The 18,616-nt window shown below is 45.4% G+C and overlaps 1 protein-coding gene across 5 annotated transcripts in view; it reads right to left on the reverse strand.

The window, feature by feature from the left end:
- The window catches only part of VPS13A (vacuolar protein sorting 13 homolog A), a 354,074-nt gene that overhangs the window by 296,760 nt on the left and 38,698 nt on the right, over positions 1–18,616 (reverse strand). For all 5 annotated transcript variants that reach the window (XM_053292130.1, XM_053292129.1, XM_053292133.1 and 2 more), the window contains exon 8: positions 17,058–17,117. In XM_053292130.1, coding sequence (XP_053148105.1) covers positions 17,058–17,117 — 60 coding nt within the window. The remainder of the gene's footprint in view (positions 1–17,057; positions 17,118–18,616) is intronic.

Here is an 18,616-nt window from a genome sequence, read left to right on the forward strand (position 1 = left end):
GAGGGTGAAAGTTGTGTTCTTTGGCATAGGCCCTGAAGCATCTCCATTTACTGAGATAATTGCGTCTCGTTGTGCAGCGTCTAGTGTTAAGCAACATGTGCTTTAGAACCCTATTTTCCAGGCCGTCAGTCGCAGCGTTTCCACATCTGGATGACAAACTTGTTCCCTCTCTCTCTGGAGTAAGTCAGACACCAGTGGAGATCTGTGGTAATTGCCCTGTGCAAGTCGTAGTAGGGGCACAAATCAGGGTTGCCATGGCCACCAAGGCGTTAAGAGGTTGCAGGAAGCCTTGTCCCTCATTATCTGAGCTAATACCCATCCGATCAGCAGTTGAGGCGGGAATAGGTATAGGAGTCCCATGTTCCACTTGTGTTGGAATGCATCACCCAGTGATGCCTTGCCCATGCCAGCACAAGAGCAGAATCTGGGGCATTTTTTCTTGGCAAATGTAGCAAAAAAGTCCACTTCCGGACTGCTCCATGAGTGGAAAATCCTGTGAAGGTAGGTGTCGTTTATCTCCCATTCATGCCTCTGGTCGTAGACATTGGTCCGGCTGAGACTGTCGGCCAATACATTGTCCTTTCCCTTGATATGTATGGCCACTGGGTATATTGTGCGGGCAATGCACCAGTCCCATAGCCTCATGGCTAGGTTGCATAGCGATAGGGAGACTGTCCCTTCCTGCTTGTTGAGATAGGCTATCGCTGTCGTGTTGTCTATCTGAACCTGTGTCACAGACCTGGTGAGAATGGGTTTGAAAGCCTTCAGTGCTAGAAACACCGCTTGAAGTTCCAAATAATTTAAATACTGTTTGGCTTAATTGTTTGTCAATTTGCCCTGGATCCGATGTATTCCACAATGTGCACCCCAGCCTACTAGGGATGCATCCGTGGTCACACAATGGGTTGGGGTCAGTGGTTTGAATGGAATCCCCTGAAGGAGATTGTCCTCCTTGACCCACCAGTGTAGTGAGTTCAATACCCGTTCTGGAATGTGTAAACATAGTTTCTGACTGTCTATACTGAGGCGGAAGTGCATGAGGTATCAACTCTGCAGCGGCTGCATGCATAACCGGGTGTAGCGCACTGTCGAATTGCAGGATACCATTAACCTCATGAGCTGTTGTATCGTTTCTGCTCTCTGTGTAGGGTTGGCCTGAAATTGCAGGATTAGAATCTTGATGCATTGGAAACGTTCCAGTGGTAAATATGCTCTCTTTGTTTCCATGTCCAAAATTGCTCCTATGAAGTTCAGGCGCTTCCTTAGCTCTAGGTAAGATTTTTTTCCAATTGATGTTGATGCCTAAGTCCTGTAGGAGTTGCAGCATCGTGAGTATTTGACTGATAAGCTGTTCTCTGCTGTGGTTAGTTATGAGCCAATCGTCTAAGAAAGGGTATACCGACAGACCTTGTGTCCTCAGATAAGACACCACAACTGCCATCACCTTGGTGAAAACTCGTGGGGCGGTTCAAAGTCCGAAAGGCAGGACTGCCACTGTAAACCTTAGATATTTCTGGTAATTTTCCTGGATTGCTACATGAAAGTAGGCATCCTTCAAATCTAACGTTGCTGCCCACTCGTCTTGTGCTAGGAAGGGTAGGACTGCCTGCAGCATTGTCATTCTGAATTTCCGTGTCCAGATAAACTTGTTGAGGCCTCGAAGGTCCATGATGGCTCGGATCCTTCCGTCCCGCTTCAGTATTTGGAAATAGCGGGAGTAGAACCCCGTCAGTCTGCTTGCCCACTGCACTGGTACAATCGCTTGTTTTTTTAATAGCATTTGCACCTCCTCCAGGAGTATCGGAGTCATCCTGGTAAACCTTAGTCCTGAGAATGGGGCTGTTGCATTGAATTCTATTGCATACCCTGTCTCCACAATCCTGAGTACCCAGCAATCTGATGTTATATTGTGCCATGCTTGAGTATGGCTTGCCAGCTTGATGGAGTTGTTGGCAACTACAAGACCAATGTTGTGGGCCTTGGGAATTTGCAGGTTGATGGAGCTGCTGGCTATTACAAGACCGATGTTGTGGGTCTTGGGAAGTATATCTATGTGCAGTGGACGGACAGAGCACTCAAAAACTCTGCTTCGCAGAGTCCTTGTTGGCTCGGGTGTTTTGAGCCTTATTTCTTTGATTGCATCCTTTATTTTTCTGGTAAGATCTGAATGGGCGTTTGAATTCCTTCTTATATTGGTATTTGTTGTTGTAATGTTGTGCGACAAATCGGTTTCTTGTGTTTCCTATGTATGTAGATGTTGTCATAAAAGTATTTGCCGTATATTTTGATTTTTTGAGGGACTCTATTGTGGAGTTGGTGGTATCATTAAATAGGCCCTTTCCGTCAAATGGTAAGTTTTCTACTCTGTCACGCATATCTTGTTGGAGTGTAGTAGATCTGAGCCAGGCATATCTACACACTGCAACAGCCATTACCATTACCATTCAGTTTCAGCTAGATGTTTAAAAGCAGTAAGTTGTTGTCTGGTGATGGTGGTTGCTTTATTCTATACCTCAGTGAATTTGTACTGTAATTCCTGTGGAGACATAGAGGACGAGTCCTGGAAAAGATTATCCCAAAGTAAATGATTGTAGCAGGCCATGCAGGCCATGTAGTTAGCAATTCTGATGGCAAGACTGGATGTAGAGTACATAAGAACATAAGAACAGCCCTGCTAGATCAGGCCCAAGGCCCATCTAGTCCAGCATCCTGTTTCGCACAGTGGTCCACCAGATGCCGCTGGAAGCCACATGCAGGAGTTGAGGGCGTGCCCTCTCTCCTGCCATTACTCCCCTGCAACTGGTATTCAGAGGCATCCTGCCTTTGAGGATGGAGATAGCCTATAGCCCTCCAACTAGTAGCCGCTGATAGACCTCTTCTCCATGAAGTTATCCAAACCCTTCTTAAAGCCATCCAGGTTGTTGGCTGTCACCACATCCTGTGGCAGAGGGTTCTACAAGGGGATCACACGTGTGAAAAAGGTGTTTGTTGGTCGTAGATCTCCTGGCAATCAATTTTATGGAGTGACTCCTGGTTCTAGTGTTCTGTGAGAGGGAAAAGAATTTCTCTCTATCCACTTTTTCCACACCATGCATGATTTTATAGACCTCTATCATGTCTCCCCGCAGTCATTTTTCTAAACTAAAAAACCCCAGGTGTTGTAGTCTTGCCTCATAAGAAAGGTGCTCTAGGCCCCTGATCATCTTGGTTGCCCTCTTCTGCACCTTTTCCAGTTCTACAATGTCCTTTTTTAGATGTGGTGACCAGAATTGTACACAGTACTCCAAGTGTGGTTGCACCATAGTTTCATATAAGGGCATTATAATATTAGCCGTTTTATTTTCAATCCCCTTCCTAATGATCCCTAGCATGGAATTGGCCTTTTTCACAGCTACCGTACATTGAGTCAACACTTTCAATGAGCTGTCCACCACGACCCCAAGATCCCTCTCCTGGTCAGTCACCGACAGCTCAGATCCCATCAGCATATACTTGAAGTTGGGGGTTTTCGTCCCAATATGCATCACCTAAAACTTGCCAACACTGAACCGCATTTGCCATTTTGTCACCCACTCCCCCAGTCTGGAGAGATCCTTTTGGAGCTCCTCACAATCTGTTTTGGATTTCACTACCTGGAAGAGTTTGGCACCATCAACAAATATGGCCACCTTGCTGCTTATCCCTGCTTCTAGATCATTTATGAATAAATTAAAAAGCACCGGTCCCAGTACAGATCCCTGGGGGACCCCATTTCTTACTTCCCTACATTGTGAAAACTCTCCATTTATCCCTACCCTCTGTTTCCTGTTTTTCAACCAGTTAGCAATCCACATATGTACTTGTCCCCTTATCCCATGACTGCTAGGTTTCCTCAGGGTCTTTGATGAGGAACTTTGTCGAAAGCTTTTTGGAAGACTGGGTATACTATATCAACTGGATAACCTTGTTCCACACACTTGCTGACACTCTCAAATAACTCCAAAAGGTTGGTGAGGCAAGATTTACCTTTGCGGAAGCCATGCTGGCTCACTCCCAGCAGGGCCTGTTCTTCTAGGTGCTTTACAATTTGATCCTTGAGGATGCTTTCCATCAATTTGCCTGGAATGGATGTTAGGCTAACCAGCCTGTAATTTCCCAGATCGCCGCTGGATGCCTTTCTGAAAATCGGTGTTACATTTGCTACTCTCCAGTCCTCTGGTACAGAGCCCAATTTCAGGGATAAGTTATATATTATAGCAAGGAGGTCGGCAATTTCACATCTGAGTTCTTTGAGGACTCTTGGATGGATGCCATCCAGCCCTGGTGATTTGTTAGCTTTAAGTTTTTCCAGACAGTTTAGAATATCATCTCTTGTCACTTCTATCTGACTCAGCTCTTTAGCCTCCATCCCTGAAAAGCCTGGTTCAGGAACAGGTATATGTTCAGTATCCTCTGCCGTGAAGACAGACACAAAGAACTCATTCAGCTTCTCTGCAACCTCCATATCCTCCTTAATAATCCCTTTCACTCCCTCATTGTTTAATGGTCCAACCGCCTCCCTGGAAGGTTTCCTGCTTCTGATGTATTTAAAGAAGTTTTTGTTATTCCCCTTGATACTTTTGGCTAAATGTTCCTCAAACTCTCTTTTTGCCTCTCTTATTGTCACCTTGCATTTCTTTTGCCACAGTTTGTGTTTCTTTCTGTTCTCTTCATTTGGACAGGCCTTCAATTTCAGAAGAAAGTCTTCTTCCCTTTTATGGCTTCCTTGACGGTACCCGTTAGCCATGCTGGCATCCTCCTGGACTTAGTGGTACTTTTCCTCCTTTTGGGTATACAATCTAAACCTTTTGGGTATACAATCTGGGCTTCTAGTATTGTGGTTTTGAGTAAACTCCATGCATTCTGGAGTGAAGTGACTCTCCTGATTTTCCCTTTCAGCTTTCTTTTCACCAGGCTCCTCATTTTGGAGAAGTTTCCTCTTCTGACATTCAAAATGTCTGTGCTAGACATCCTTGGTGATTGTCTCCTCGCATGTATGATGAATTTGATGGCACTATGGTCACTGTTCCCTAAAGGGTCAATGACACTGACATCATGCACCAGGTCCTGGGTGTCACTCAGAATTAGGTCCAAGGTCGTCTTCTCTCTGGTTGGTTCTAAGACCAACTGTTCCAGGGCACAGTCATTTAGTGTATCTAGAAATTTGACCTCTTTGTCATGACCTGACTGTGAATTTTCCCAGTCTATGTGTGGGTAATTGAAGTCACCCATTATTACAGCCCTGCCTTTCCTTGACGCCTCCCTGATTTCCTCCTGCAACTCCCAGTCACTGTCAGAGTTTTGATCTGGAGGGCAATAGCACATCCCCAGTAGCACGTTCCCTTTCAGGCCTTGTATTGTCACCCATAGGGTTTCTGTGGAGGACTCCAGTCCACCTAGGATTTCTAGCTTGTTAGATTTTATCCCTTCTTTAACATACAGTGCTACCCTTTCTCCAAGGCACCCTTCCCTGTCCTTTCTATAGAGTTTATACCCAGGGATAACAGTATCCCATTGGTTCTCACTATTCTACCATGTTTCTGTTATGCCCACTATATCTATTCCAGCTCACCCATCTTGGCTCAGAGGCCTCTGGCATTGGCATATAAGCACCTATATGCTGAATCTCTCACCTGATGTATGCTATTCTTTTGACTCTTTGACCTGCGGGCACAGGCTCCCGTCTGCTCTTTATGCGGCTTTGCTCTGTCCCCTTCTGTTTTATCTGAATTCTTTGCAGCCTCACACTTTAAAGGATGGCTTTTGCCAAATGGGATACTGCCCAGCTCCCATCGGCTGTTCCCCAGGCGTCATTTTAAAAGCTGCTCTTCAACCTTTTTTATTTTAAGCACCAGCAGTCTGGTTCCATCTTGGTTCAAGTGCAGCCTGTCCCTTTTGTACAGGCCTTGCTGGCCCCCAAATGTATCCCAGTGCCTAACAAATCTAAACCCCTCCTCCTGGCACCAACATCTCATCCACGCATTTAAACCCCTCAGCTCTGCCTGTCTCACTGTACTTGTGCATGGAACAGGTAGCATTTCTAAGAATGCTACCTTGGGGGTCCTGGACTTCAAAATGCTACCTATCAGCCTAAATTTGGCTTCCAGGACCTCCCGAATACATTTCCCCACATCGTTGGTGCCGACGTGCACCACAACAGCTGTCTCCTCCCCAACACTGCCTAAGAGCCTGTCTAGATGCTGCGTGATGTCCGCAACCTTCGCACAAGGCAGGCAAGTCACCGTGTGGTCAACACGCGGGTCACAAACCCATCTCTCTATACCTCTAATGATCGAATCCACCCACTACAAGGAGGCCCCCACTCCCCAAGGAGTATCCCCTGTGCGAGAGGATATGGGTTCATCATCCATGGAAGGGGTCCCTTCTAAAGGAGCATTTCCCTCTTCCTCAGACCGATGTCCTCCTTGCCCAAGACCTTCATTCTCCCTGACAGCAGAGGATTTACCAGCCCTGGAGTGGGATGCCTCTATCACATCCCTGAAGGTCTCGTCCACATGCCTCTCTGTCTCTCTGAGCTTCTCCAGATCCGCCACCTTGGTCTCAAGGGAACGGATTTGTTCCATAGACTCTGCATCCAAGCACATCAATCTTCCTTCCTTCTTTATCCCCAGGTGTGGTGTATCAGCAACCTCCCTTTGCCGAGCTTGCACAGTCCACTACCAAGGAATTTGGAACAGGGTAGTTTATCAGGTAAGTATTATCTGCCTCCTGTACTTTAAATAGATTTTCAAGCCTCTTAGGAGTAGGAGTAGACACTGTTAATGTTTCCCAAGAAGTCTGTGCCACCTTGGTAATAACTGATATCATCAGTAGCACGGCAGAATACAATGATCTAGCCCCTGCCATCATATTGTACACTGGGTCTGGCAGGTCATCCTCTGGTCTTTTTAGGTCCATACCCAGGGATTCTGCCATTTCCCTAATGAAGGCATGATATGCCTTCAGTTCCTCAGTTGGGGTTACAGAGGGCCTTGACGTCACTATAGAAGGTGGGTCAGAATGACAGCTGTCTACCTCAGAGTCAGTGTCCTCTGAGTCCGTGGAACATTGTCCTAATTCTGGTGAAGATAGTGGACTCTCATTCATTTCCTTTCCCTGTCCCGCAGACTGCCTAGTCGCATTTGGCATCGTGTAATTCTGTTTATTCTGTTCTTCCAGCGTGGGAGGGTGAGTTCCTGAGAGCTGCTGTATCTTCCACTGAAGGTATTCAACATAATCTGCAGGTAGGTGTGCTAGTTGTGCAGTAGGTGGAGCTGTTGCTTCAGAAACTACTTGTGCAGGCGGTGCTTGAATAGGCATAACTCATCCTTGGAATGGAGTGTGGTGTGGTGTATTGGGTAGGCACTGCCTATCCTTTATCGGTGACATCGACGGAGTCTTAGGAGGTGGAATTATGAGTGCTTCTTCCCCTAGATCAGGCCTGCTCAACTTAGGCCCCCCAGCTGTTTTTGGACTACAACTCCCATAATCCCCAGCCACAGTGGCCAATAGCCAGGGATTATGGGAGTTGTAGGCCAACATCTGCAGGAGGGCCAAAGTTGAGCAGGCCTGCCCTAGATCTTCTCCCTGGAAACCCTGAAAGGTAGAGTTGGTATGCGGGTTTGAGGAGTTTAAGAGTTCTAGCAGAGTATTTGTCTCATCCTCTCCCTGGTCTAAATTGCATGAAGGGATAGTCGTAACATTTGATTGTGGCAAGTTCACCCCTATACGCATAGCGCCTGGGGTTGAGGGGGACTGTGCTGGCGTGGGAGCAGGAAACAGTAGGAGGTATCTCCTCGCTGCCGTTATGAGTGCCAGCCACAGTACCGAGCATAGGTCCGTAAGTCCAGCCCCCCTCCCCCGTTCTGAGTCTTTTGAGGTCACGCTCCGCATATCAGCGGCAATGCTCAGGGCATTCTCCGTGTTTGTTGTTGAAACACTGCGGCCATATCCTCCTTGTTTATAAGATCCCCTGGCTCCCCATACTGACAGGTTTCCCTGAACAGCTGTTGGTGACAGTGTGCAATGACGCTTAGCCAGTACCGACTCTTGATGATCCATGGGATTTGGATGTGAACATTTGTGTTTACGGACTTTATGCTTATGCAACTTGGGAAGCCCTTTGGGCATCTTAAAAGGTTGCTCCGATGACCTGATTTTAGACTGCTTGTTTTTGGCAGTTCCACAGTCGTTTGGCTTCGAAGCCGACATCAAGGTTGATGTCGATGGCAAGTCAGGGCGTGGTGTGGGCAGGCGCAGCACCTCGTCATACAGGGCTGCTCTGAGGTGTAGCACTCTGTTGTTTTGAGTCTGCCTCAAAAAAGCACAGCAGATTCCACAAGTTCTAGTATTATGACCCTCCCTTAAACATAAAAGGCAGGTGTCATGATGGTCTGTCATAGGTAGTTTTGCCCGGCACTTTATACAGTGCTTGAACGTTGCCTTTGTTTCCATTTCAGGAGTTGATAAGCTCACTTTGAGGCTCCGTTTACACGGACACCTCTGATGAGCGATATTTTATTGTTTCTGATAAGTATTATTTAGAAACCTTGTTGCTTCGTACGAAAAGATACTCTGTTCCTCTTTGTTTCTCTTGTAGAAAGATATGTTGTTTTCTCTGACACGAGGAGCCTAGCCGAGGTCTAAGAGCTGTGGCAGTCAAAAGGAAACTGACTAATGAGCGCCCAACTGTCGCATATAAACAGAAAATCGGCATGAGCAGACAGTTGGGCGAGTGCGAGGAACTATCTAGTCGACCCGAGAGGTTCACGCGCAGGCATGGAACCCATTATTCTAATGAGCCAACAGATCACTATCCAGATCAAGAAGCACTGGTTCACTCTGATTGCCTCCATGACAACACTACATACCATCATGAAGTCAATCAGAATGCTTTCTGCCCTGACTCTAGAGACTGCTAGGAAAGAAAGATAGCAACCTATGGCTGCCAAGGCTTCTTGAATTGCCTTAGCTGTTAGGACACATGGTGGCAACACTTTTTTAAAAAGGCAATGGGTGTGTGTGTCCGCACACACGCATGCACTTCGTGAAACCTTTTGTTCCCCTGGATCCCCAATTTTCACCCAAAAAAGTTCTATAAAGAACATGCAGGGACTGTGAAAGTTCAGGGATGCAATATTGAGCTGTTTTGGAAGAGCAGTATAAAAATCAAATCAAATCAATCAATAAAACATTGGAAAACACATCTGAATATAACATTTTAAACTCGCATATGAAGACACATAAAAAGAGGTGGTTAGATGAATCTCCTGCAGCATAAAGTTCTATAACTTGGGCACCACCACCAAGGCAATCCTGTCCTTTGTACCTCAGACAGCAGTGGAACATGGAGCAGAATGTCCTCTAAGAACTGACACCTGCAGGCAAGCTCAAATGGGCAAAGGGAAGACTTCAGATAATGCTCTCAAACCATTTGGAGTTTTAAAAATTAAGTTGGTCCTAGAAACCAATTGGAAGCCAATGAAGAAGGTACACATTGCTGCTTTTTTATAATCAAAAATGTAGGTTCCCACCAGCAGGTCTAACTGCTATATTTTCCACCTACTGAAGTTTCCAGACACATTTCATAGACAGCCACTGCTCTAGATGTAACCAAGGCATGGCAAGATTACCAAAAAAGTCTGAAGCTGGCAAACTGTTCACAGCAGGAGCAAAACCAGATTCACAAGCAAACCCAACTGCAAACCTGCTCCTTAAGGGCCAGTGCAATCCCACCCAGAAAAAGCTGAAAAACCATTTGCAGTTCAGCCCATCTGTCCAATAAAGAGAACCCCTCTCATCTGGATTAAGTGTCAGCTTGTTTACTCATATACAGTCTCTCACTGTCCCAACCAAATTGCAACACATACATTAAAAAATCCCCCCCCCCAAAAAAGTTGTCACAAAAAAACAGGTTGCTCACCTGTAACTCTTGTTCTGGAAGTGATCTGTTGTATTCATAACAAATGGGTTCTGCGCCTGCACAGGGACTTCATGGGTAGACGAGCTAGCTCCTTGAGATGCCCACTCTACCCTGCAAGTGCTTCGTGCTTCCGTTGAAATCGGCAGTTGGGGGTGCCATTTCCTCAGTTTCTTGCAGATCGCCTTTTTCTTGAGGATCTATTCTTACTGGTGTTGCAGGGAAGTTCTGGGAGAGTTTTATTAATACAACAGATCACTTCCAGATCAAGAGTTACAGGTGAGCAACCTGTTTATCTGGATCGTGATCCGTTTCATTCATAACAAATGGGTGATTAGCCAGCTCTTCCATGGTAGCCTGCTACCACAGTAGGCCCTAAGCTTATGGCAACACCCTTTTAAATAAACTTCTCCCAAACCCTGCCTGCTTTGCCATTCACAGGTTAATACCATAATGCTTTATAAATGTTTGTTGGGAAGACCACGTTGCTGCTGCACAAATATCTGCCATCTGTATGCCTGACAAATGTGTATCTGAGATTGCATACACCCTAATTGAATGTGCTCCTATTTTGCACAGTGTGTTGGGGGGTTATCCCCTGCTGCTTGTAAGCCTGAACAATCATTTCAACTATCCAATGTGCCAATCTTTGTCTTGACACTGGTAAACCCTTATGTCTCCCCTTGTATACCACAAACAGTCTTCTTGACTTTCTCATTGGTCTCGTTTTCTCCAAATAATACAGGAGTGCTCAGCGGACATCCAGAGAATGCAGTGCTTTTTCCAAAGCCATTTCCAGTTTTTGGGGAAATGTAGGTGAGACAATTTCCTGGTTTAGATGAAACTCTGTTACAATCTTAGGGTGGAAGTCTGGATCCAGTCGCATGACCACCTTTTGCGGATAGAACTGCGTGTATGGCTTGTCCACTCTCAAAGCTGTCAGTTCACTAACACACCTCGCTGTGGTGACTGCAATTAGAAAGGCTGCCTTGAAGGTGACCATTCTGAGGCTTACATACTTCATCAGTTCAAAGACAGCTTCTGTTAACGAGGACAGAACCAATGACAAACTCCACTGCTCTACATGCTTCCTTACAGGTGGATATAAATTATTGAGTCCTTTCATAAATCTCTTACTCTCCAGATGTGAGAATATAGTTGTGCCATCCCACCCTTTATGCCTAGACGAGATGACAGCCAAATGAACTTTTATTGACACATTTGCCAATCAACTCGTAGTCAGCCATCTATTATTCAGTAATATCTTTTTCAAAAGCCAATTCTACACACAGTCATGCACAGAGTTTTTACTTCTGGATGCTGAACCCTCCCCTCTTCTCGCACTAGAAGGTCCAGGTGAAGTGGGAACCAATGGTAGATCCTTTTCAAAAATTTGGGCAGCATTGCAAACCATGGTTGTCTCAGCCACCATGGCGTCAGCAATATACAAGCTGTATTGTCCCTCAATATCTGCACCAGAACCCAATTGATTATTGGTTGTGGTGGGAATATTACATGAGGCCCCTGTTCCACCTGTATTGGAACACATCGCCCAGAGATTTGTTTCTAATTCCTGCACATGAGCTGTATTTCCGGCACTTTTTGTTGGCAGCAGTCACAAATAAATCCACTGTTGGATGTCCACACAAGTTGAAGACTGTCTGGAGACACGTATCGTTGATTTCCCATTCATGGCGTCGATCTTGATAATACATCCGGCCGAGGTTGTCTGCTAATATATTGTCCAAACCCCTTATGTGTATGGCCATTGGATATATTGCGCGTGCTATGCACCCGTCTCATATCCAGATGCTTAGGGTGCACAACGAGTTGGACACTGTGCCCCCTTGTATTGTCCATTTGCACTTGCGCTACTGTGTTTATGAGCATAGGCTCGAATGCTTTCAGGGCCAGAACCACCAACATCTCCAAATAATGTATATGCTGTTGGGCCTGAGGTTTGGTCCATCATCCTTGAATCTGATGTTCACCACAAAGGGCTCCCCAACATGTCAGAGAGGCATCGGATGTCACCCACTGAGTTGGTTTTGCTGGTTCGAATGGAACTCCCTGTAAGAGATTCCCTTCCAATGTCCAACAATTCAGGGAGGTCAGCACTGTATGTGGGATTGTTAGCAACATCTTTTGACTATCAACATTTGGATGGAAACCTCTCAGATACCAGCTCTGTAATGGTCTCATACGCAGCCATGTGTATTGTACAGTGGCTTTGCAAGACGCCATGAGGCCCATTAACCGCTTATGTTTTCTGCAGGTTTTAAAGGACTGTGTTTGAGCTGTTGAACCTGGTGTGTGATCTGCTGAAACCATTCTACAGGTAAGGATATCGTTTTTGTCTCCATGTTGAGAACTGCCCTGATGAAACACAGGTGTCACTGTGGCTCTAGGCACAATTTCTTCCAGTTCACAGTGATCCCCAGATCCTGCAGCAATTGTAACATAGAGAGGATCTGCATATGTAACTCTTCTTTGCTGCCGCTTACTAGAAGCCAGTTGTCCAGATATGAATAGACTACTATTCCCTGTGTTTGCAAATAAGCCACTACTATAGCCATGACCTTCGTGAAAACACATGGGGCTGTTGACAGGCCAAAGAGCAAGACAACATATTAGTATACTGCACTTCTCACTGTAAATCTGAGGTATTTGCGGTGGTTCTCCTGTATTCCTACATGGAAGTAGGCGTCCTTCAGATCTAACATTGCAGCCCACTCCTCCTTGTTTAGGAAGGGTAGTATACTCTGTAACATCATCATCCTGAACTTCCAAGCCAACATAAATCAATTTAGGCCGCAAAGATCCATGATCACCCTGATTCCTCCATCTTTCTTTGGGTTTGGAAATAATGGGAGTAAAACCTGGACACTCTCTCTGTCCACTGAACCGGTAAGATTGCCTGCTTCTCCAGGAGCACTTGCACCTCCCCTAGTTTGGAGAAATTGGAGAGAGAGAAATTCTTTTCCCTCTCACACAACACTAGAACTCCACGAAATTGATTACAAGGAAGTCTAGGACCAACAAACGGAAGTACTTTTTCACACAATGCGTGATCCACTTGTGGAACTCTCTGCCACAGGACGTGGTGACAGCCAACAACCTGGATGGGGTTTAAGAGGGGTTTGGATAACTTCATGGAGGAGAGGTCCATCAATGGCTACTAGTCGGAGGGCTGTGGGCCACCTCCAGTCTCAAAGGCAGGATGGCTCTGAGAACCAGTTGCAGGAGAGTAATGGCAGGAGAGAGGGCATGCCCTCAACTCCTGCCTGTGGCTTCCAGCAGCATCTGGTGGGCCACTGTGAGAAACAGGATGCTGGACTAGATGGGCCTTGGGCCTAATCCAGCAGGGCTGTTCTTATGTTGTAGTTTCAGGGATGCTTTGGTATACTTTAGTCCCGAGAACAGAGACAAAGCTTTGAATTCTATCGTAAAGCCAGTCTCAATAATTCTGTATACTCACTCATTGATGTTATGTTATGTATTTGATGGTATTGTTGGCAACTACAAAGCAGATGTTGGGTGCTTTGGTAATCGTCAAGTGATGTACATGCAGTGGACTGTTGCTGCAATCAAAGAGTCTGTTTGAGATTGTCCTTGTTGGCCCTGATGTTTTGATTTTTATTTCTCTGGGCAAATCCCTTCTTTCTCTGAAATGGTTTCTATTGCCTTCTATAGTCTCTCCTGTCTTGATATCGGAAAGGTCTTTGGGGACCATAGCTGCGATTACATGAGGCAGATGCTGCTGCAGATGTGGTTACCAGGAATGTTTTTGCTGTATACTTTGATTTTGTTAACATTTCCATTGTTGAATCTGTGCTCTCATTGAAAAGGCCCTTGCCGTCAAATGCCAAGTTCTCAACACGCTCTCTCATATCTTGCTGTAGTGCTGTGGATCTGAGCCATGCGTAGTGATGCATAGTCACTGCAGTGACCATGGCTCTGGACTCCATCTCGGCAAGGTGTTTAAAAGCACTAAGTTGTTGCCTAGGTACTGATGTTGTTTTTTCATAGAGCTCTGCGAACCTATCTTGAAACTCCCTGGGTGACAATGAGGTTGAATCCTGAAAAAGAGTGTCCCACAGAAAATGACTGTATCAAGCCATACAGGCCGCATAATTCACAATACATATCGACAAGCTAGAAGTAGTATATATTTTCCTGCCTAACACATCTAACTTCCTCCCTTCCTTGTCAGATGGCATTGTATGATGACGTCCCCCCTTGGATGATGACGCACAGTCAATCACCACAGAATTCGGCACCGGATGTCGCAGCAGGTAAGCATTATCTTCTTCTTGAAAGCGATACAAACTTTCCAATAGCTTTGATGTCAGTGTGGAGGTCAGGAGTACCTCTCAGGCTGTTTTAGCTGCCTTGGTGATCACAGGGATCATTGATAAAGATACAGAGTGCAATGTCTTAGCGGCAGCCATCATATTATACACCAGATCCTTTAATTCTGTCTCTGGCATCCTCAAGTCCATACCTAGCGCTTCTGTAATTTCCCTAATAAGGGCATGGTAAGTTTTAAATTCCTCAGACGGGGATGCTGAAAGTCCGGGTGGGACATCTGAGGGTGGGTCAGATGGGTGACTGGCTCGATCAGAACCTGATTTCCCCCAATTCCGAAGTGTAACCCTTCACCTCCTCCAATGAAGGAGATGCCAGAACCACAGGTGGCCTAGCCTTCCTTTTCCTTTTACATGGTCTCTGTTCCACCTGCTTAGAGTCCGGTTGTAGCGCAAGGGCAGGCCCAACTGGTTGCGTTGGCTGTATCTGACATGCAGTAGAAGTCAAAGTTGTTGCAGTAAGAGGTGCTGGGCAAGTAGCCTGTGTTTTCGCAGTCAGCATGGCAACTTCCATTCCTGCACTGTCTTGCACGAGTTGGTGAAGCTCTCTTTGTGCCCTCCACTGGAGGTACTCAGTGTAATCATCCAGCAACGCATGCCTGAATGTTCATGAATGCATGAACTCTGCTATGCTCTGAGCTGGCGGTAGACAGAGCCCCTGTGTATTTGCATACTGAACAAGAGACTTCCAGGAAAGAGGCATATACGTCGCAGCTGCAGTTGTCTGCACTGGCACAGTTGTTTTCCTTGTGTTAGAAACATTCCCTGAAGTTATCTGATCCAGAGTGTGCAATGGTGACATTGCCTGTTATGGATGTACCCCATTAAGTGGCAACATAGATGGGGCCTTTTGCGGAGCCACTGGGGGATCATCAATATCTTGCTTGACATCAAGACCAGTGCTTGGGAAGCCATGGAAAGTAGATCCAGATGGAATGCTTGACGTGGAGTCTAACAAGTCTAACAGGGAATTAGCTGTATTTTGTCTTAATGAAATTTCCTCATCCTTGTTAAAGTCAGCAGCCAAATCCGTAACTTCTTGCCACTTATTTGGCCTGCTTCGCTGTGGGGCAGAAGGGGACCGTACAGGTGCCTGCACTGGGGATAGCAGCAGTTGTCTTCTTTATGCCGAGGTGGTTGGTTTCAAAGTAATGCCCAATGTTGCCTTTGACATCGATGTCAACATCCAAGTCATGGTGCTAGCTTCATCCTGCTTCAACATCAATGGCTTCAATGCCGATGGTTTCGATATCAATGGCTTCGACATTGGTGGCTGCAGTGTTGTATGTGTCCCTTCAGGTGTCGATGCCATCTTAGACTCACCCGATTCCCTTGCCGGGCTATAAGTCTGTACCACTGTTGGAGATGGAGAACCTTTCCTCATTTTTTCACAGTGTTTTTTTGAGGGAGGTGCTGAAGTGTCCTCTTGAGTCAGCCCTTTGCTTCTTTTCCTTATGCCTATGGGTGGACTTCAAGACCTCTTTCGGGTGTTTGAAAACAGGCTCTCCTTGCTCCAGCATGGTTTGAGACTGTGGTCAAGCAAAAATCCTTGCAAAGTTGTATTCGAGCAGGGCACCGCGCTCAAGTGTGGCCCTGATGTCAAAGGATAATTTGGTCTCGGCATCGGCAGCTGCAAAGCTTCATCATATATAGCACTGCCCAAAAGCCGAGCACTCTATTTTTCATAGTCTGCTTGGAGAACAAGCAACAGATCTTACATAAAGCTGTATTATGTTGCTCCCCAAGGTATAGCAAACAGGAGTCATGATGGTCAGTTGAAGGCAGTTTTGCACAGCATTCCACACATCGCTTAAATGTGGTCTTTGACTCCATAGTGAACAGGATTGGGCAGGGCAAACAACCCACCGCATCCGCATCTCTCTCTCTCACTTTTCTTTTCTCCATTTTTATACTTTTGTTAGAAGTCCATTTAGCTAAAGAATGGTTAAGAAGTTCCGAGGTCAAATCCTTGAAAATAAACAATTCTCTCTCTCTCTCTCTCTCATTACAGTCAATTCGAGGAGCCAGCTTACGAGGTATTGACGCATTGGCAGTCAAACAGAAACTAAGGAAATGGCGCCCCCAACTGCCGAATTCAACGGAAGCATGAAGCATGTGCAGGGCAGAGTGGGCATCTTGAGGAGCTAGCTAGTCTACCCGCGAGGTTCCTGTGCAGGCACAGAACCAATTTGTTATGAATGCAATGGATCACGATACAGATCCAATCATTCCTGTTTTCAACCAAACTCTTCACAACATTCAACATTAAGTAGTTTTGAGACCCCATGTAAAACATCAAGCTTACAAGATATCCTTTGTGCCTGACTTTTGGTAATATACAACCATGGACTGAAAACAGAAGTACAGGATAAGAAACACAATACTATAGTCGCTGGCTGACATTTACACTAGTACAGCATTAGTGCAGCAATGCTGATATACAGCCTAATGCTATATCATATCAAAGGGGGGGGGGGAGTTCACTGATCTCTCTTTCTCTCTGAAGCTCATTGTGCCTCCCAAAAATATGTCCCTAAAGGCTGCATGATACACAAGATATCAACATAGATATACTAAACAGAATAATGTTTTAACAGGGAGATGGGAAGTTATGGAAATGCAAGTTGCAACCAAGAATGATTTGCTGCATGGCAACCTATTTTTAGTTTGGAAGGTTTTTAATGTGTGCATTGTAACTTATATTATATTCCAAACAGATTTTTTATTGATAGCATTCCCATCTAAGACTTTACCTTATAGAACAATTTAGTGGTTTCATCATGTATACATGGATTCCAGCTTTGATCAGAAGTCTAAAAGACAAAAAGAATGTTATTCTAAATACACACTACAGAATTATCTCATGAGTTTAATTTTAGTTCTGAATAAATACATCACTAAAACAAATAGATTGATACTGTACAAAGATCATCTGAGCCTTGGATTTTTCCTAGCAACAATAATCCCCCCAATTCCCCCTCCTTTTTTAAAAAAAATTACTCTGGCAAACATAAGCAAGATAGCACTAGCAATAGCACTTACATTTATATACCGCTTTATAGCCGGAGCTCTCTAAGCGGTTTACAATGATGTAGCATATTGCCCCCAACATTCTGGGTACTCATTTTACCGACCTCGGAAGGATGGAAGGCTGAGTCAACCTTGAGCCCCTGGTCAGGATCGAACTTGTAACCTTCTGGTTACAGGGCGGTAGTTTTACCACTGCACCACCAGGGGCTCGTGGTGCTCACGAGCACCATTCTGCTCTCACAATGTCTCAACATTATAAACCATTTTCACTGCCTTTTCTTTTTTTTTAAGGATGTTGCAAAGTTGTGTATGGTATGCAGACAATGCTTCAGCAGAAAAGCTATCCCTCATTCATTGCATGGAATCAGAATATTCTGTGGCTAGTATTGGAACTAGGCTAACATTACTTTAGTGCTTAAGTAAAATCTGGGTTGTGTTTTCTGGAAAGGCTTTCCATCACAAAACCATCTGCACACCATGTTCGGACAGCAAAGGTGCACGGAAATGATCTCAGTGGTTAACCCACAACTGCAAGACTATTACCTTGAGAAGATCTATCAAAGTTCAAACCTGAAAAGCAGGTTGCTTACCTGTAACTGATGATCCTTGAGTGATCCAGGGGTATTCACACAACTGGGAACTGTGCCTGCTCAGTAGCCAATTTGGTAAGAGTCTGAAGCTCTGCATGGTGCTCCTATTCCACCTTGCACTTGTGCACATCCATTAGAAAGCATTGTTGCCTTCAGTTCCTCGATTACCACCGCACCTTCAGCTATCATCATGAGAGGAACTAGACAAGGTAAGTGAGAGATTTGTATCATCATTAATTATTTATCCTCCACCTGTAATGGGGAGGACAGGTGGATTGTGCAAATACCTCCAGATCACTCAAGGATCATCAGTTACAGGTAAGCAATCTGTTTATTCTTGACATGACCCCAGTTGTATTCACATAACTGGGTGATTAGCAAGCTCCTTGTATAGGTGGTGGATACAGGTTGTGGTTTACCTATATTCCACACTGTGCTAGGATCTATTTCAAGACACCTCTCCCAAATGAAGCATCTGATGAGGTAAAGTCCAGTGCGTAATACTTGAAGAAGGGAGGTTCAGAAGCCCAGGTTGCTGCTTTTCTAGTATCATCTATAGACACTCCCGATAGACTGGCTGCCAAGGAACCCAACGCATGGGTAGAATGTGCTCTAATGTCTCTCGATGCTTGTCCGATATCTGTTATGGCAGAGACAATCCACCTTGATAACCTCTGTTTAGTTATTTTTCT

This window comes from Hemicordylus capensis, chromosome 2 (assembly GCF_027244095.1).
Source record: "Hemicordylus capensis ecotype Gifberg chromosome 2, rHemCap1.1.pri, whole genome shotgun sequence".
Taxonomy (NCBI): Eukaryota; Metazoa; Chordata; class Lepidosauria; order Squamata; family Cordylidae; genus Hemicordylus; species Hemicordylus capensis.